Below are 20,643 nucleotides of genomic sequence, written 5' to 3'. Positions count from 1 at the left end.
ACAAATCACTTTAGTTCATAAGTATAAATCTGCCATTAGGTGAGTGTTTTTCCACATACACCATTGTTCTGAGTAATTTCAGTTGATCAAACATTTTCGACAAAATACTAAAAACATTTAGTACTATGATTTATGCTAATATCGTATCGGATTAATATCGGTGTCAGCCAGTATGACTCCAATATCGGAAGTGAAAGTGTTGTATCAGGACACCCATAACAATTACAGTTGTACATGTTGAAAGCAGTGAAGAATACATTTAAATGACAAATGAACATTTAACATCATGTTTACATTTATTAAAAGATTTGTTGGCAAAGACAACAAGGAGTGGAGAGGGAGGAGGAGAAGTTAACCCCTTTGTACTTTTCTACAAGTTCTTTCTTGAATGCAATGGTGTTTCTCACCTTCTTTATCAAAGCTTTCACTTGCAACTTGTTTTGGCCCCATGATGTCATGCTTTGCAATCATACTCAATAAACTAAAGCACAAAGATTGACTCACCAATGTGGGAGATTCTTTGTGAGGCCTCTTGATTCTACAGAATATTTGCGAGGGCAGACGGACGAGTTTGTTACGTACAATGTTTGGCTTTTTGATAGCCAAGACGAAAATCACGGCAACACCTTTGTTGTAAACCGAATCATACAAAATGTGGGTTTTATGGAAAACCGAGGTACTAATAATGTATTGGCTGCTGTGTTCAGGGCCGACCAGGGACGTTTCCTGGACTACGTTGTGAGCTGGGGGAACCTGACGGAGGAGAAAGTGGCGCTGTACCTTCGAGATATTCTTGAAGCGCTGCAATACCTGCATGGCTGGAGGATAGCACACCTGGACCTCAAAGTAAACACATCTCTCACATCAAACAATGTTCAATGAGCAATGAGTCCGAACTGTAGCACATTTCTCATGTTTTGTTTTTTCTAGCCTGAGAACATCGTGGTGGAACAAGTCTCCTCCCAGCCTGTGGTGAAGCTCACAGACTTTGGCGACGCTGTTCAGCTCAACCCGCCTTCTTCCTACATCCATCCTCTCGTGGGGAGCCCAGAGTTCTCAGCCCCTGAGCTGGTCCTGGGTCAGCCTGCCTCGCTGATGTCTGACATGTGGAGCTTAGGTCTGTCTCTCTTTACAACACAGAATTTTCTGTCAGAAAAGTACACGTCTAAGTCTAAATCAGGGGTCACCAACCTTTTTGAAACCAAGAGCTACTTCTTGGGTACTGATTAATGCGAAGGGCTACCAGTTTGAAACACACTTAAATAAATTGCCAGAATAGCCAATTTGCTCAATTGACCTTTAACTCTATGTTATTATTAATAATTAATGATATTTATCTTTGTGGAAACACTGATCATCTTAATGATTTCTCACAATAAATATATATAGAAACAGATAAATATCAATATGCAACACTTTATTTTTATATTTTCTCTAAGTGCACATTTTTCAAATTGAACATTTTCAAATGATCACTTCTAAGACAGTCTTGTGAAATCACAATATCCCATTTTAACTAGCTAGCCACTAACATTTTTTTAACAAATCATGAATTACTTTGCACCATGTTTGTACAAATAATAACTCATGTAAAATACAAAAGTCAACCCTCAAATTTTTAAATAAATCATGTCACACTTTGAACTGGACACCAAATCTGTTATCTGTTTCTTTGTCAGTTAGTGAAGATCAAGTCTTTAAAATATTTTCTTGGATTTTCAAATTCTATTTGAGTTTTGTCTCTCTTAGAATTAAAAATGTCGAGCAAAGCGAGACCAGCTTGCTAGTAAATAAATAAAATTTAAAAAATAGAGGCAGCTCACTGGTAAGTGCTGCTATTTGAGATATTTTTAGAACAGGCCAGCGGGCTACTCATCTGGTCCTTACGGGCGACCTGGTGACCCCGGGTCTAAACGACACCGTTTGATCATCTGCTCGTCATCAAACAAAGCCAGGACATCGTTCAGCTCCCTGAACGTTGGCGCACGTCTCTCTCGCCTCAGTGCCATCCCCCGCTGGCAACTCCTAACCACTTACAGGCATGTGATTTTTCCGTCTAAAGTCGGAATTCCGTCTTTTTTAATCTCGGGAAAAAAAAAAATTTACTCCCGTTTTTCGTTTTTTTTCCCGACCCTAAATCAAGATTCGAGACGTAATTTATATTACGCCGTAGTTGATTGGTCGATATGTTCCTTGTGACCAATCAGGACATCTGTTATGAATGATGACGTTAAGAACGTCATCATTCATAATGGTTATTACTGCCATTTTCCATATGTAAACGATGTCGGTTCTCGAGAGAAAGGACGCTTTACGAGTAAAAGAAATTGATAAACATGTCAAAAATAAGTTTCGATGGGACTGGATGGAAAGGGAAATCACTGATACTGTTGGGAAGAAGGAAGTTACGACTTTGTTCGGTGATTTTATTCGGAAAATCGATCGTCCCGGAAAGGTTTTGTGCACGTGGTGTCATGATAATATTGACTATGGATCACGAGGTTTCAAGGCTTTGGAAGTACATGCGAAACGCCAAAAACATATGAAATAACTTAAAGCAAGGTATGTTCTATTAATGATGTTTTCATGTCTTTAAACACTAAAATATTTTCTTCAAATGTTTCTGTCTTTGTTAATTTTAGCATGTTAAATTGGTGAAAAAACAGGAGCTTCGGGGGGCGTCGCCCCCCTTGTCCCCCCACCAGGGCACCGCCCTGGACCTGGCTGGGGGCCTTCGTCCCTCAGACCCCCGGAAATTTTTTCAGTCTTTTTCATTGTGGTCAAATCACATGCCTGCACTTAAGACATCTCTGAAGGTCTCTTAAATATCGTGGAGAGTAGGAGTGATTCTTAGACTTAAGAAAGTTGATAAATAGCTTTTATTCTTAAGTTTGAGAGTAGGACTAAGTTTCGCAAATTCTCAGGACTTAAGTGTAAAATGGCACTCTAAGACGCTTGATAAATACGGCCCCAGATGTTTTGATCGGGACCTCACGTGGTTAACTGTGACATTTGCTGTGCTAAATGGCGGGCATGTTTCTAACTCAAATGTTTGCTTACAACTTAAAGCATACGAATTATCTTCGCGACAGTCCTTATCTCAAAATAATCATAAGCTGACGTACGACTGTACTCATTTTGGTGCACGTATGACTTGCAGGTGTGTTGACTTATGTCGTGCTGAGTGGCGCATCGCCTTTCCTGGACGAGAGTCTGGAGGAGACGTGTCTGAACATCTGCCGCCTGGACTTCAGCTTCCCCGAGGACTACTTCGAAGGCGTGAGCGCGGCCGCCCGCGATTTTGTGTGCCTGCTGCTGCAGGGCGAGTCCGACCGGCGGCCGTCTGCGACATACTGCCTACAGGACCCCTGGCTCCGCCCCCCGGGAGGGACGGACAGGGACGGCAGATACACCACGCAGCCACCGCCGCCGCCGCCGTCGTCGCAGCATCACAGCGCGTCACACCTGGACACGTCCAGACTCATTTCCTTCATCGAGAGACGGAAACACCAGAACGACGTACGGCCCATCGGGACCTTGAAGGCCTTCCTTCACAGCCGCCTGCTCAACCACATGTGACAGGAAGTACCTCGCCTGCTCTTCTTCCACACTGATAACATTCACCCTTGCCGATCCACAAGCTGCTGCTGACTGACTGATTGACATCTGCTGATAAACCCTTTGACTCCGCCCCTTCCCTCCCAAACTTTGGCGTACCGCCCGTACGCCCGCACAACAAACTGTTGGCATCTGTGCGAGATGTCCAACCCCGACTTGGCATGAAGACGTGGCTTCTCTTGCAGGTCGGGTAACGTTACAAAGAGGAAATAGAAAACTGTATAGTCAGGCTGCTTTTAGTTGACCACAAGAGAAGGCTGTTTTTGTAAAAAGAGATTACTTTTTGTAAGTCAAACTGTGTACAGTTAGGCAACAAACATGCTCGACCTTTTGGGGAAACAAAGGCTCTATAGTTCGTCTGAGGACAAAGTGAAAGCCGAGTGGCGCCCAATAAGGAGGTCCGCTTGTGCTTCCAGCACCGCGTAGGCCAAAACCTTCTTTTCCATCGTCGTTACTTTGACTGCAATAGTGCGTGTTGTCGTCTCCAGCACAAACTAAACCAACAAAAAGCTTCTATGATCTCCGCCTTATTTGTAAATAAATCAATTTGCTTTTTCATTCGTTTCCACTGAACAAAAGTCTGACGTTGTTTGCAGGATGTTAGTGACGAACAAACGTAGATGTGCGCTCGTCCCGCGTCGGTTCCCATGTGCAATGTTGCAGCTTTAACATGTATGCAACTATTTATGAAGACTTGTGTTGTAGCTGTATTCTTTGAAGACAAAAAAAGCATGTAATGTGCGTACCTGGTACTGCAATAGACGTCTGTATTGTGTTAACTCTTTTTGTATTAAGTTCAGTATTAATATCTGCTAAACCCCATTGAAGCATGGGGGCAAAAATGTATGAAATGTGTATCTATTAAAAAAGGAATCAGGCACTTACGCTTTCATTTTTCGTCATTATGTTTCCGTAACAATACCAAAGTTGTCGATGCTTTGATTTCCAGTATTATTATTATGATTTGTCATGCTAACTTATAGAGCGCACAGTGAACTTAATAGTTTGCATAGTACTTTTTATTTTTATTTATTACTGTTTTCATAATGGTTAAATTGCTGAGGAAAAGCTGGACTTCACCTTGCTTGCTCTGTTTTCAATTCCAAGCAATAGTTTGGAAAATAAGAGACAACATTTCCCCTCTTCCTAAATAAAGAAAATAAAACACTAAATCTATCCAACTAATTTAAAGAAATAGTTCTACGGTATTTTTTATTTATCTTTGTGCTTCTGGGTTCCTTAAAACACAATCGGATTGAGTAAAGTCATCTATAAAGAAATGACTAAGTAAAAAGGCAACTTCTTCTTTGCTGGTGATGTAAAATTGTACAGAAAGGACCAGCCAGGATGTAACCGTCAGTCACGTGACTGTTTCATTTCTTTCTTTTTTTTAAATACACTGACAATGCGGCAATGTCCATTTGAATGTTGTATGATGACGTCATTTTTACTTTTGCATGTATATTTCTCTGTACAGAAGATGGTGTTTACATGTCTCTAAGTGTTGTAAATATTTTAAGTTTGTCGTGTTATTTTGCCATTAAACGTTCAAGGAGCAAGTCATGCCTCACGTGCCTCTTTACAGCCAGCTGGGGGCGCAGTTTGTCCATATTTGTTTTTAGGGACCGAGTCCCTTTGGGACAGAGGACCCTATTGTATTTCTAGCGTTTTATTATTATACCGCCGCCTCTTTGAGCTGTAATTTGACCCCCTTAACATGCTTCAAAACTCACCAAATTGGACACACACATCAGGACTGGCGAAAATTGCGATCTAATCAAAAAACCAAACCCCAAAAACTCAAAATTGCGCTCTAGCGCCCCCTAGGAAGAAAACACAGACAAAACTGCCTGTAACTCCCAGTAGGAATGTCTTAGAGACATGAAACAAAAACCTCTATGTAGGTCTCACTTAGACCTATATTTCATACACTGACAACCCCGAGCAAAAATCAACAGGAAGTTTGCAATTCCCCCTTCAAAACAAAAGTTGTTTAAAAACAGTCACCTTTTCTCAAACATTATCTCCTCTGAGCGTGTTTGTTGTGTCAGCTTCAAATTTGCACAGGAGAGAGATTGAACTCTTCTGATTAAAAGTTGATGAAAGAGTTTTAATTACTGCTCCGGTTTGGATTTTATGATCCCTCAAAGTCGGTTCCGTCCATCGCTGCTTGCAACTTTAATTTTTTTGTTTTTTTACAACGATGCTGTTAGTTTATTTGGTACTTTATGTGGTCATGTAATGGTCGTGAGCAACGTCAACTCGGGTAGGATTTTTCTCAAAATATGATGATTTACCATTTCTTGTATCTGGCAACGCTGTCTTTAATGACGTAATGTGTAATGTTTCTGGATGTGTGTGGAAGCCCAACAAACTGCTAATAACACCATGAAGGAAAATAAGTCGGTTCAATGAAGTTCAAAAATCACTAGCTTTAAAACTTTAATCAATTTCTGATGTCGCGAGTTTGAGCCACACGGGAAATGAAATGTGGCACGCCGGCTTGCTTGAAGACGTTTCTGAGGCAAAGTAGTCTTCAGTACTGAACATTTCTAACGTGGCGGTAGTGAGCAAATGGTCATTATCAGCAGGGCGGGGCCTCACTTGTCATAATGACAAAAAAGAAATAACAATATAAATTAGTATCAATATTTGTCAATGAAACTGTTTTTATAAAAGTTAAAAAAGTTAAAGTTAAAGTACCAATGATTGTCACACACACACACTAGGTGTGGCGAGATTATTCTCTGCATTTGACCCATCACCCTTGATCACCCCCTGGGAGGTGAGGGGAGCAGTGGGCAGCAGTGGTGGCCGCGCCTGGGAATCATTTTGGTGATTTAACCCCCAATTTCAACCCTTGATGCTGAGTGCCAAGCAGGGAGGTAATGGGTCCCATTTTTATAGTCTTTGGTATGACTCGGCCGGGATTTGAACTCACAACCTACCGATCTCAGGGCGGACACTCTAACCACTAGGCCACTGAGTAGGTGGCCTAGTGTATAAATGTAATTCAACACTTTGGGCAGGCAGTGGTGTGTTGTCAGGACCAGAAAGGCCTAACAACCAGGAATCATGATCATATATAAAGATAAAAGTATTTTTTAATTTACTTTCCCTAAATATCTAAAATATTCATATTCTCTTCAAGTCATATTATGCTCCTTGCAGTGCTGTTGTTTTTAGGTTAGCGTGTTTATCCAATCAGAATTCAGCCAGCGTATGTTGCCATGCTGTATGAAATCTACCAAGGTGCCTTCAGAATCAACAATGCAGTGCACTGTAAGTGAACGGGCACATACAGTTGATAGATAATTGCGATAGCCAATCAGATCACCAGTTGTAAGGCCTTCTAGCTGGCCTCACGTTGACCGTGATATTTACGCATTCCTGTGATTGGATACTCACTGGTTTGAGCCGCGGCGGTGGTATGCAGATCAGCAGAGCCACACCCGGGTCCGCAAGCGGCTGAATTTGAGAACACATACAGTTGATTGACAGTTGCAAAAGCCAATCAAATCACAAGTTGTTGACAGTAGCCTATCTAGGTAGCCTGATGTTAACAAGACTGTGATTGGAGACTTACTTGTCATTCCAAAGTGAGTATCCAATCACAAGTTGCAATTTAGCAGGAAGTGGGAAGTGTTGACCCACAAAGAAGGAGAACAAAACGTTGATTAGGTGGCAGATATACAGTATACAGTATATGCAAGGCCATTTTCAAAAAGGATATTTAAAGAGAAACTTGTGAGACAATGTCAGCTATACCTGGAAGCTAGCTCAGCTGTTCCGGCGATGAAATGGGGAAACGTCCGCCATTTTCACTCAAATCATCTGACTACGAGGGGTACCACTGGCTTATACGGCGTCGAATGGGTTCTACAAATTGTGAGTTCAAATATTTGATTTCTTTATTTTTTCACTATTAATATCCATCCATCTTCTTCCGCATATCCAAGGTCGTGTCGCGGGGGCAGCAGCCTAAGCAGGAAGCCCAGACTTTCCTCTCCCCAGCCACTTCTTCTAGCTCCTCCCAGGAGATCCCGAAGTGTTCCCAGGCCAGCCTGGGGACATAGTCTTCCCAACGTGTTTTTGGTCTTCCCCGTGGCCTCCTACCGGTCGGATGTGCCCTCCCTAGGGAGGCTTTTGGGTGGCATCCTGACCAGATGCCCGAACCACCTCATCTGGCTCCTCTCGATGTGGAGGAGCAGCAGTTTTACTTTGAGCTCCTCTCGGATGGCAGAGCTTCTCACCCTATCTCTAAGGGAGAGCCCCGCCACCCGGTGGAGGAAACTCATTTCGGCCGAAGGCGGAGGGAAGCTACCCTCTCGTCCACTGGGTTGAACTCCAATGTGCAGGCTTTGAGCCGGGGGGAAACAAGAATTGCTACCCCAGCCCGTCGCCTCTCACTGCGTGCAACGCCAGTGTGGAAGAGAGTCCAGCCCCTCTCGGGAGAACTGGTTCCAGAGCCCTTGCTGTGCGTCGAAGTGAGTCCGACTATATCCAGCCGGAACTTCTCCACCTCGCACACTAGCTCAGGCTCCTTCCCCCCCAGCGAGGTGACGTACCACGTCCCAAGAGCTAGCTTATGTAGACAAGGATCGGACCGACAAAGTGCCCTGCCTTCGGCTGCCGCCCAGCTCACAACGCACCCGACCTCTATGGCCCCTCCCATGAGTGATGAGCCCATTGGAGGAGAGACCCATGTTGCCTCTTCGGGCTGTGCCCGGACACCAGGCCCTCGCCATCGTGCCCCAACTTTGGGCCTGGCTCCAGAGGGGGGCCCTGGTGACCCGCGTCCGGGCAAGGGAAATCGGAGTCTCGGTTTTTGTATTTCCATAGAAGTCTTCGAGCTGCTCTTTGTCTGATCCCTCACCTTGGACCTGTTTGTCTTGGGAAACCCTACCAGGCTGCATGGAAGCCCCCGGACAACATAGATCCGAGGATCATTGTGACACGCAATTAAACTCCTCTACCACGATAAGGTGGCAGCTCAGAGCTATTAATATATTTTTTGCAATTTAATTTTTGACAGTACCACATAGGGATGATGCTCGAAACCGGTTTTCTCGGTTGTTCGATAAGAAAAGAACCGAGTCCTTGGACTCGAATCCCTTTTTGAGAACCAGTACCCGTTATCGAGACCACTATAGTATAGAAAAAGAGTTGGTTCTTTATTCAAATCCCTGGGAACGACTCCCGTCCCGACAAGAAATGCCCCGTGTGACATCACAAGAAATGACGTCACGTAGCTCAGTCATTTGTCACGGTGGGGTGCTGCGTGCTGCGTGCTGCGGTTTGTTCTCCCGGGACGCAAAACTGACGGCTCCGGACAAAAGCGTGCAGGTAGGAGATTATTTATTTCTCATAAATCATACACATTACAACAGACAGGAACGAAACAAAAGGAAAGCGTGTCGTTCGCGCGAGAAGCTAAAGCAAAAACTTACTTAGCACAGGAATACTAGAAGCTAAGGTAACTTTAGCACAGGAATCATGAGCTGGAAAACCAGAATGCCAACGTAACTGTTGCAAATGCAAACAATGAAGCCTCGACGAGTGACTGGAAAAGGCAGGCTTAATTAGAGTCTCTGATGAGCAACAGGTGCGCGTACAAGGCAGGTGAAATTCATAAGTAACCATGGTAACTAAAACAAACCCCCGAAGTGCACAGAACAACTAAGGAAGTCCAAAACTAACAGAGCATAACTAAACAAAACACGATCCGACCACATCATAATACATCACAGTTTCATATCACTTCACTTTACAGGAGTAGGAAGAAGTAAAGCTTATTTAATCCTACCCCTTTCCCACTTCATAGCGTTTACAAATATATACATCATTTGCTGGCCTTTTTGTAATAAAATATCTGTGAATTAGTATATACAACAGTTTTGTAATATGTAATTAATTAATTCAGTCATTATTAATATACTGAGATGAAGAATATCTTATTTTCAATAAGGTTGAAAGTATTTCTCATAATTCTTCTTCTTTGTACTTTGTAAGCACTATTCATTTGAACAACCTCTTAAACTGGATCATATCAGTACAATGTTTAATTTCTTTACTTAATCCATTCCATCATTTAATTCCACATCATTTTAGCTGTTTGCAATTTTACCAAATCATCGAACTTTAATATTTTTGACTCAATAAATAAAGTGTTTGTATGTTCTCTATATCCAACATTATGTATCAGTCTAATTATTTTTTTTTGTATCACGGTTAAGGAATGTAGCGCACATTTGTAGTTATTTCCCCACATTTCTGCACAGTAACTCAGATATGGTAATACTATAGTAGCGAGCAGTAGAGAATGTGAAGTGATTTGTTAAACCAAATATTCTGTGTTTTTTTCCATATACAACAACCTATCTGGACTCGATAAGAGAATCGATAAGGAATCGGTTCGATAAGAGGATTCGATAATAGGCTCGAACTCGATAATTTCTTATCAAACATCATTCCTAGTACCACATAAGATATGTTTTAATTGCTGATGCGGGTGTATTGATTTTTTAAATGTGCCAGAAAATAACCTGTTTTGTACACTGTTAAGGTGTTTCAATGCCCAGTAGTGCGTAAATGTGTTTCTGTATAGTATTTCTCCAGCACTGGTCATGTGGTGACATCAATTACGGTATTTTGAGAGGTAATCATTGAAGTCGGACATCACTGAAGACCTAGGTGGGAAACGCACGGCCTGCATCAACATGCTGACATCACCTACAGAATACCGGAGGCAATTTCGTATTGCATTGTAAAAAAAAAAAAAAAAAAGATTGTATTGAATTTTATGTAATTTCATTTATTCAACTGAATTTCTTTATTTGTACTTTATTGAAATACACAGTTAGCAGCTGTCTCAGCGTGTCAGCGAGAACTAGCAACAAGTCAAATGCAAGAAAGACAATGACTGCCAAGATGGTGTTTTGTACTGTACTGTATATCTGAAAGCATCTCCAAACAAAACAGAAGGTGATCAGACAGTCAGAAAGTCATTGTGTTACCTTCAATAGTTTTACATTTTATAAAAATAAATGGGTCCAAGAAATACTTAAAAATAACATTTTTTGTTGTTTTTTTAACTCCAAAGGAGTGACTGTACATATGCTGGGTAGTCAGAGGTGTTGAAGTACTGTTCTCCCATTTTAACTTCGAATTATATTACATCTTCTTTTGCAGGCGTGTACATAACAGTATGTTGATTATTCCAAATAATTCAGTAGTAGAACGTTGCCAATATGTGCTAGAAAAAACTGACTTGCTGTTACCATTCTTCTCTTCCTTTGTAGGCAGCTGTTTACTTTGAGGTGAAAAGCGAAGATGAAAAAGACACTTGCGCTGCACCGCGAGTGTTTTGTTGCACAACACTTGCAGCGGGGATGGTATGACTTGCACATTGATATTTTTAAGCAAGCATTTCCTATTTATGTTGTGCAACATCTGTGGAGTAGGTGACATGACAAAGTGGATAGTTTAATTAACTTACATACACTTATGGCACATTTGCAAAGTGCAGTAAACATTTCCATAAGCAGGTCAAGAAATATATTTTGTAGTATTGTTTTGTACAGCATCAACATTACAGGCGGCACATAAGATGAAATACAGCAGGTGTTTGGGAAGAAAACGTTAGTATATGACTACACCTATTAATACTGGGAATGCCCCCTTCTTGAATAGTTGTAGTCATAATGGTCATTAACACTTCATGTTCAAGTGCGACATGAGAGTGGTGACATATTGAAACAGCTCTCAGTATGATGCACAATACAACCACAATATTAAATATTCAGTTCATACAGTGACTATAAAGAGTGAACTTGTCTCAATACAAATGTAAAGACAACATGAATAATGGTATCTATACTGTTATGGTGTATTTTTATTTGTTTGTATTTTACATTGATATCTGAAGTTTTTTTATATACATACAATTTGTGTTGCTAAAGTGCTGCTTTGCAAATAAAAAGGAAGCATTTAATAGAACAATGAAAATATACAAATTCATTATAGAAAATGTCCTTGTCCAAAGAGAGGTTGAACTTTGAATCCATAATTCCAGAGGTAAAATGGTGCACAAAAAAACATGATTGGGGTCACTTTTTGAATCCACTATACTTCTCTGACAGTGTCAATCAAATATGAGTATTATTATCTCTGTAAAGGCATCATTTGTCGTTGTAACTTGTCCAATGCAGGGATTCTCAACTGGTGGGTCGTGACCCAAAGGTGGGTTGCCAGTCTGTTTTTAGTGGGGTTCTTTGCCCGGGCAAAGAAAATTGAAAAAAATACTGCACTTTTATTATGAAGGGGATTTTTGTATTCAAAGGGGGGGTCTATCAATACCCCAGAAGGTGGCGACAACATTCGGTTATGTTATTTAAAACCCACTAACAAAGTTTGTTCAAGGTTTTTGATTTGATTGATTGAAACTTTAATTAGTAGATTGCACAGTACAGTATATATTCCGTACAATTGACCACTAAATGGTAACACCCCAATAAGTTTTTCAACTTGTTTAAGTCGGGGTCCACGTTAATCAATTCATGGTATAGGTCTACTGGCATTAAAGAGCTAGTGCACTTGTTTTGTTTTAATTTTCCCTGTCATTCACTATGTAAGTCATACTTTTGTTTTATGCATTCTAAGTCATAAAATACAGCAAGTACAAGGTGGCTAACAATGCAGCTAATGGTAGTACATCATTCTGCCTATAAAGCTCTCTTAATAAACATAGAAAACCTCCAACAATATTCCATTCCATCTTTTGACCTGAATATTAACCAAGTACTAGCAATATTGCTAATATAAGCGCTAACACAAACAAACTAATGTTAGCGGTGCATTGATCAGAGAGCTGAATAGTTTATCCTGCTATATTGACACACTGAGCTGCTGCATCGCTTCAGAGTTGGTGAAAGTCAATTCTAGATTGTAAATCATGCCTTTTACCTGGATAGTACAAGGTTGTGGCCATAATCCGAGAAGTTGGTCGACTATGACATCTAACTTAAACACGCAGATGGCGAGAAAGACACAAAAATATGGTTTTTTTTAACCCTTCATGTGGTATATAATGAATTCCTCATTTGAACAGGAATATATGAACATCTGATCAGTCGGCATCCCAGTGAGAGCAGATATCGTACAGTAAGTGATTGTTTTAATTTGTTGATACTTTGCATTTCTTGTTCAGCACTCAGCAATACTGCTACATGATGCTTAGCGTTTCTCTGTCTAAAACCTGTAGATCATCCTCCTTATATTCAGGACCAAATATACGTTTCTGGATCATCATTTGTCCCAAAGTAGTCGTAATTATCGCTCATGAAGTCTGCCATGATTAGTAGTGTTGTTATTTTTGTTGAAGGAAATAACGTTGTGATGCGTCCGTGAAGTTAATATGCCACCGCATGCTTAAAATCAGAAAAAATATGTACATATTACATGTTATTATGACTGCGCCTGGTACTACATTGCATATATGTTACACTCTCGTGTGGTGCGAAACCCAAGATGCAGAAAGGGAGACCAGACAGCAGTTAGTTTCTTTTAATTCAGGGAGAGATGCACAAAATTCCATAGTGGCGAGGGAAGAAGCACGCCATGGAAAAAAACAGCACCAAGTAACTGGACTGAGGGTCACACCCGGGAAATAGCTGGTGCAGCCACGCAGCCTGAGAAAGAACCAGAAGAGCAGCCTCCAACAGGATCATCAAGCATGTGCAACCCAGCTGCCACCACTAAATAGCCCGGCTGATGATTAGTGGCGGGTGTGCCCAAAATTAGTGCCACCTGTGGATCGCCCCATTGTAGGAGAGAGAGAGAGAGAGAGAGACAAGGCAAGCGAGCACACCAGGCAGCAGGTAATCATCACAATATGTACTTAAAGCATGTGTATAAAACATTGATGGAGCTTTCAGAGCGTTTTGTAGGCGGTAGTGATGGGTTGATGAGGCGTCATGAAGCGTTTCGACACATTGCAAAACTGTATTGATACTGTGTCGATACTGTGTCACTAAATACTGACATCTGCTGGACATTAAAAATCCCTACAGGCAACCTATGGACCGACTCAACTGACACTGATTATATGCTCTAGTACAGGGGTCACCAACCTTTTTGAAACCAAAAACTACTTCTTGGGTACTGATTAATGCGAAGGGCTACCAGTTTGATACACACTTAAATAAATAAATATATTGTCATTTGTAAGTTACACGTAAGTGTGATTTAAACAAGAATAGCTAAATAAATAAATTTATATATATAAAAAAATGGGTATTTCTGTCTGTCATTCCGTCGTACATTTTTTTTTCCTTTTACGGAAGGTTTTTTGGAGAGAATAAATGATGAAAAAAACACTTAATTGAACGGTTTAAAAGAGGAGAAAACAAGAAAAAATGTAAAATAAAATGTTGAAACATAGTTTATCTTCAATTTTGACTCTTTATCATTCAAAATTCAACCGACAAAAAGAAGAGAAAAACTAGCTTATTTGAATCTTTTTGAAAAAATTAAAAAAAGAATTTATGGAACATCATTAGTAATTTTTCCTGATTAAGATACATTTTAGAATTTTGATGACATGTTTTAAATTGGTTAAAATCCAATCTGCACTTTGTTAGAATATTTAACAAATTGGACCAAACTATATTTCTAACAAAGACAAATCAGTATTTCTTCTAGATTTTCCAGAACAAAAATTTTAAAAGAAATTCAGAATACTTTGAAATAAGATTTAAATTTGATTCTACAGATTTTCTAGATTTGCCAGAATATTTTTTTTGAATTTTAATCATAGTAAGTTTGAAGAAATATTTCACAAATATTCTTCGTCGAAAAAACAGAAGCTAAAATATGTATTATTCTTTACAATAAAAAATAAATTAATTTACTTGAACATTGATTTAAATTGTCAGGAAAGAAGAGGAAGAAATTTAAAAGGTAAAAAGGTATATTTGTTTAAAAATCCTAAAATAATTTTTAAGGTTGTATTTTTTCTCTAAAATTGTATTTCTAAAAGTAATAAGAAGCAAAGTAAAAAATAAATGAATTTATTTAAACAAGTGAAGACCCATCCATCCATCCATTTTCTACCGCTTATTCCAAGTGAAGACCAAGTCTTTAAAATATTTTTTGGGATTTTCAAATTCTATTTGAGTTTTGTCTCTTTTAGAATTAAAAATGTCGATCAAAGCGAGACCAGCTTGCTAGTAAATAAATAAAATTTAAAAAAAAGAGGCAGCTCACTGGTAAGTGCTGCTCTTTGAGCTATTTTTAGAACAGGCCAGCGGGCGACTGATCTGGTCCTTACGGGCTACCTGGTGACCGCGGGCACCGCGTTGGTGACCCCTGCCCTAGTATATACAATAATATAAACCAAGTCATTGTATTTCATTTAGGATTATTTCATATCTTCATTTAAATAAAAATATATTTTTATCTTTTTTAGATACAGTCAATAAATAATGTGAACATGTATCATAACATGGAAATCTAAGAGAACGTGTTGTGGATGATTGTGGACTGGGAATTTTTTTAATTGTATTTTTTACACATTTTTATAAAAAAAAATTTTTAAAAAAAAGAAGTTTTTCCGACGTATTACATTTTAGACGATTTATCTTCTTAGTTATTATTTCACCGGCTGTAGAAAAGACACGCTCACAGGGAACAGAGGAGGCGTCAGTGCGACACAGTTCGCGTATCGGTCACGTGACCAAAACAGCTCATGATCGGTCACGTGACTTTCTAAAAGCGGTACGCGCACCGACACAGGGTTTTGCTCTATGAGCTCGACGCATGCGCCGATGCATCGGTGTTGCCAGACCCATCACTAGTAGGCGGAATGGAGCGACTCCTATTGGCTCCATTGTTAGCATGCTTGTCTCACATAAGGATTGTGAATAATAGGCAAAAAAATTTAAAGTGCAGTTCCCCTTTAAGATTATGCGTGTTCCTGATACAACTTTTTCCTCTTCGATTAGATACCGATTTTTAAGCTATGAGTATCAGCCAGTACCGATATTAGTCCGATACAATATCAGCACAAATTACAGTATATTATTTTGTGTTTTTTATAGTGTGGAATATTGAAAAGTCTTGATCCAGTGAAATTAAAATAGTAGGTGTGAAAAGCACTAATCTAATGACTTTAAGTTGAAGGGGAGTGGTAATTGGGTTTTTTTTGCGACACCTAGTGGTCACAATAATTCATGAAGTTAAATTGAATGATGCAGACACACTTTTGTTACTTGATACTTTATAATTTGCTCTTGACTTTTTATATGTACTCTATGTAATATGCAAATATTTGACACTTGTTTATATTGACAAATGCGGTGTTTTAGGCTGCAATATAGTTCAAGTAAGGACACTTATGTCTAGCTTGTGTGCAATTGTGTGCCAGCAACTTGAGGGTTCCAGGTTCGATCCCCGCTTCCACCATCCTAGTCACTGCCGTTGTGTCCTTGGGCAAGACGCTTTACCCACCTGCTCCCAGTACCACCCACACTGGTTTAAATGTAACTTACATAATGGGTTTCACTATGTAAAGCGCTTTGAGTCACTAGAGAAAACCGCTATATAAATATAATTCACTTCACTTCAGCTGTTGTGTAGCTGCTAGTAGCCTATAGCCTACCGTGTTTATCTTTTGTAAATGACTTCACTAAAACAAGAAAAGACCAACCTTGTGTGCTGATTGGAGGACATTTAGATGTAAACTGGCTGTCATCTTTGCACAAGTAAACACGCTGCAGGACGGCTTGTATTGAAGCTATAAACGGACATTTGGCATGCAAGCCAATTTGATCAGATATATGTTTGCTGATATCGGAGTGATATCATTATCGGATTAGGACACCCCTAATCAAGATGTTAAATGTTCCAGATCTCTCGCTTGTTGAACTTCGGAAAGTGTTTGCCTTTAAGTGTTGTGTGCTCATTAATACCAGTTTATGTACATCTTCTTTGTCTATTTCACTGTTAAGTTTGGAGGCGTTAGAAAATCGATGTGTAAAACTGCTAAAGCTAATTATTAGCGCATGTATATGGGTTTTCAATGCAATTTAGCATCAAGCTACTTACTTACTTAATCCTCTTCGTCCCTGACGGGACATTAAGGCTTTGACGATCTGCCTCTATCTGGACCTCTCTTGAGCAACATGCTGTCATACTTGCCAACCTTGAGACCTCCGATTTCGGGAGGTGGGGGTGTCGGGGTGTGGCGGGGGCGTGGTTAAGAGGGGAGGAGTATATTTACAGCTAGAATTCACCAAGTCAAGTATTTCATATATATAAATATAAGAAATACTTGACTTTCAGTGAATTGTATATATATATATATATATATATATATATATATATATATATATATATATATATATATATATATATAAATAAGAGAAATACTTGAATTTCAGTGTTCATTTATTTACACATATACACACACATAACACTCATCTACTCATTGTTGAGTTAAGGGTTGAATTGTCCATCCTTGTTCTATTCTCTGTCACTATTTTTCTAACCATGCGGAACACCCTCTCTGATGATGCATTCTGCTTCGTCTCCTTGTTGTGTGCGCAGTTGTGCACTGCACTCTCTAAAAGCCGTAGATGTTATTGTCACATATGCATGTACACTAGATGGCAGTATTGTCCTGTTTAAGAGTGTCACAACATTGCTGTTTAAGGCAGACGAACTGCTTTACGGTAGACGAAAACGTGACTGCTGTTGTTGTGTGTTGTTGCCGCGCTGCGAGGACGTTAATGAAACTGCCTACCAATAAACCCACATAAGAAACCAAGAACTCGCCCTCGATCATTCTACAGTTATAACGTGATTGGGCAGGCACACTGTTTATATTGTGGGAAAGCGGATGTGAAAACAGGCTGTCGACACGTCACTCAAGTCCGCCTGAATTTCGGGAGATTTTCGGGAGAAAATTTGTCCCGGGAGGTTTTCGGGACAGGCGCTGAATTTCGGGAGTCTCCTGGAAAATCCGGGAGGGTTGGCAAGTATGCATGCTGTGCCTCGCCCCAGGTTAGGTTAATCTCCTTCAGCTCAGCTGTCACCGTTGGGCCGGCCTTGCTTCCTTTTCCCAGGTGGAGTCCAATGTAGTGCGATCTTGGGGATGCGGTCTTGGTCCATCCTCAGAACATGCCCAAGCCATTGGAATCGTCTGCATTTGATCTCTAGCACCACACTGTTGCACTTGGTCTTCTTCTATAGATGTGCATTGGATATTTTCTCGGCCCGAAGATTCGACAGAGTTTCCTGAGGCATCCATTGTGGAAGGCTTCAACTTTTTTCATGTCGTAGGATGTTACTCGCCAGCACTCCAAGCCGTACAACAATACAGATTTTACATTACTGTTGTAACCTACTCAGTGGCCTAGTGGTTAGAGTGTCCGCCCTGAGATCGGTAGGTTGTGAGTTCAAACCCCGGCCGAGTCATACCAAAGACTATAAAAATGGGACCCATTACCTCCCTGCTTGGCACTCAGCATCAAGGGTTGGAATTGGGGGTTAAATCACCAAAATGATTCCCGGGCGCGGCCACCGCTGCTGCCCACTGCTCCCCTCACCTCCCAGGGGGTGATCAAGGGTGATGGGTCAAATGCAGAGAATAATCTCGCCACACCTAGTGTGTGTGTGACAATCATTGGTACTTTAACTTTAACTTTAACTTTTAAAGTCGGACCTTTGTTCTTAAGCAATATTGCTTGGACTTCCATATGGTGTGTAGCCTAGCAAAAGCACCCTGTGCCTTTCCGAGTCTTGCTCTAATGTCCTTTTGTGCAGCGTTGACCTTACTGACGAGACTTCCCAGATAGGTAAAGTTCTCAACATAGTCGAGAGTGTGTCCATTCACTGCGATTGGTTCATCTGGAGTGGCATTAATGCACATCACTTGTGTTTTGGACACATTTATGTTCAGCCCTACCTGTTGGGCGAATTTGTTCAGTCTGTCAGTTTTCTCCTGCAGATGGATGTGCTTTGGTGCAAGCTACTGCATTTGTTTATATGCATTTCAGTCATGCTCAATGTCACAGAGAAATTTAGTTTTATGTAAAAGTTATAACTGACTTGCTAGACAGCACATTTGGAAACTATTCACAATGCTTCACTTTTTCCAAATGTTATGTTGCAGCCTTTTTTTCCAAAATTGAATAAATCCATTTTGTCCTAAAAATTATACAGACAATACCCTATAATGACAATGTGAAAAATACTTTTCTTTCTTTAAATTTAGCAAATGTATTAAAAAACTAACAATCACACATAAGTATTCACAGCCTTTGCTCAATACTTTGTTGATGCACATTTGGCAGCAATTACAGCCTGAAGTCTTTTTGAATATGATGACACAAGCTTTGCACACCTTATCTTTGGGTAGTTTCTCCAATTCCAATTGCAGCACCTCTCAAGCTCAATAAGGTTGGATGGTAAGCGTTTGTTTTCACCCAGGATGTCTCTGTACATTGCTGCATTCATCTCAGTCTAGTCAGGGAGGTGACCAAGAACCCGATGGTCTCTCTGTCAGAGCTACAGCATTCCTCTGTGGAGATAAGAGAACCTTCTAGAAGGACAACCATCTCTGCAGCAATCCATTAATCAGGCCTGTATGGTATAGTGGCCAGATGGAAGACATTTCTTAGTAAAACAGTTGCTAACATGCATGAGGAATAGAACTCTCTGGTCTGATGAGACAAAGATTGAACTCTTTGGTGTGATTGGATAAAACCAGGCACCACTCATCACCAGGCCAATACCATCCCTACAGTGAAGCATGGTGGTGGCGGCATTATGCTGTGAGGATGTTTTTACCGGCAGGAACTGGGAGACTAGTCAGGATAGAGGGAAAGATGAATGCAGCAATGTACAGATACATCCTCGATGAAAACCAACACTTCCTACTCAACCTGAGGGGAGCTTGAGAGGTGCTGCAAAGAGGAATTGCCAAGCTTGTGGCATCATATTCAAAAAGACCTGAGGCTGTAATTGCTGCCAAAGGTGCATCAACAAAGTATTGAACAAATTGTGTGAATACTTACGTACATGTGATTTTTATTTTTGTTTTTTAAATAAATTTGCAAGATTTTTTCTAAAATTTTTTTATAATTTATATAATTATAATTTTAAAGTTAAAGTTAAAGTACCAATGATTGTCACACACACACTAGGTGTGGCGAAATTATTCTCTGCATTTAACCCATCACCCTTGATCACCCCCTGGGAGGTGAGGGGAGCAGTGGGCAGGAGCGGTGGCCGCGCCCGGGAATCATTTTTGGTGATTTAACCCCCAATTCCAACCCTTGATACTGAGTGCCAAGCAGGGAGGTAATGGGTCCCATTTTTATAGTCTTTGGTATGACTCGGCCGGGGTTTGAACCCACAACCTACCGATCTCAGGGCGGACACTCTAACCACTAGGCCACTAATTTTGAGGACATACTTATATTTATTCCATTTTGAAATAAGGCTGTAACATAACAAAATGTGGAAAAAGTGAAGCGCTTTGAATGCACTTAATTTCTGTTTGTTTGATTTTACAATGCTTTCGAAGTGAAACGTCCATCCATTTCTAACCGCGTGTCTCTTTCTGGGTCGCAGGGGGTGCTGGAGCAGCTGCATTCGGCTCTGAAATGAGAGTCAGCTGGAGTCTTTATTGAGAAGCTATTGTTGAAATAATATTGAGTTTGTACAAAACCCAAAACCAGTGAAGTTGGCACCTTGTGTAAATGGTAAATAAAAACAGAATACAATGATTTGCAAATCCTTTTTAACCTATATTTCCTGAGGGAACTCTCCTGAAGGAATCAATAAAGTACTATATATCTATCTATCCAATTGAATACACTGCGAAGACTAGATATTTAACGTTCGAACAGGTAAAATGTGTTTGTTTTGTTTTTTTGCAAATATTAGCTCATTTGGAATTTGATGCCTGCAAAATGTTTCAAAAAAGCTGGCACAAGTGGCAAAAAAGACAGAAAGTTGAGG

The 20,643-nt window shown here is 40.3% G+C and overlaps 2 protein-coding genes across 2 annotated transcripts in view; both read left to right on the top strand.

Moving 5' to 3' along the window:
* The window catches only part of triob (trio Rho guanine nucleotide exchange factor b), a 237,165-nt gene extending 231,988 nt beyond the window's left edge, over positions 1 to 5,177 (top strand). The window contains exons 59-61 of the mRNA XM_061951061.1: positions 708 to 846; positions 931 to 1,117; positions 3,161 to 5,177. Of these exons, the coding sequence (XP_061807045.1) occupies positions 708 to 846; positions 931 to 1,117; positions 3,161 to 3,579 (745 nt within the window). The 3' untranslated portion in view covers positions 3,580 to 5,177. The remainder of the gene's footprint in view (positions 1 to 707; positions 847 to 930; positions 1,118 to 3,160) is intronic.
* A 5,816-nt stretch (positions 5,178 to 10,993) lies between these two features.
* cobl (cordon-bleu WH2 repeat protein) overlaps positions 10,994 to 20,643 on the top strand; it is a 176,022-nt gene continuing 166,372 nt past the window's right edge. Inside the window, exon 1 of the mRNA XM_061950969.1 lies at positions 10,994 to 11,012. The gene's annotated coding sequence lies outside the window, so the exon portion shown is untranslated. The remainder of the gene's footprint in view (positions 11,013 to 20,643) is intronic.

The sequence above is a fragment of the Nerophis lumbriciformis genome, linkage group LG04 (genome assembly GCF_033978685.3).
Source record: "Nerophis lumbriciformis linkage group LG04, RoL_Nlum_v2.1, whole genome shotgun sequence".
NCBI classification, from domain to species: domain Eukaryota; kingdom Metazoa; phylum Chordata; class Actinopteri; order Syngnathiformes; family Syngnathidae; genus Nerophis; species Nerophis lumbriciformis.
Note: the sequence above shows the minus strand (reverse complement) of the source record. Positions and strands in the feature narration are given on the sequence as shown.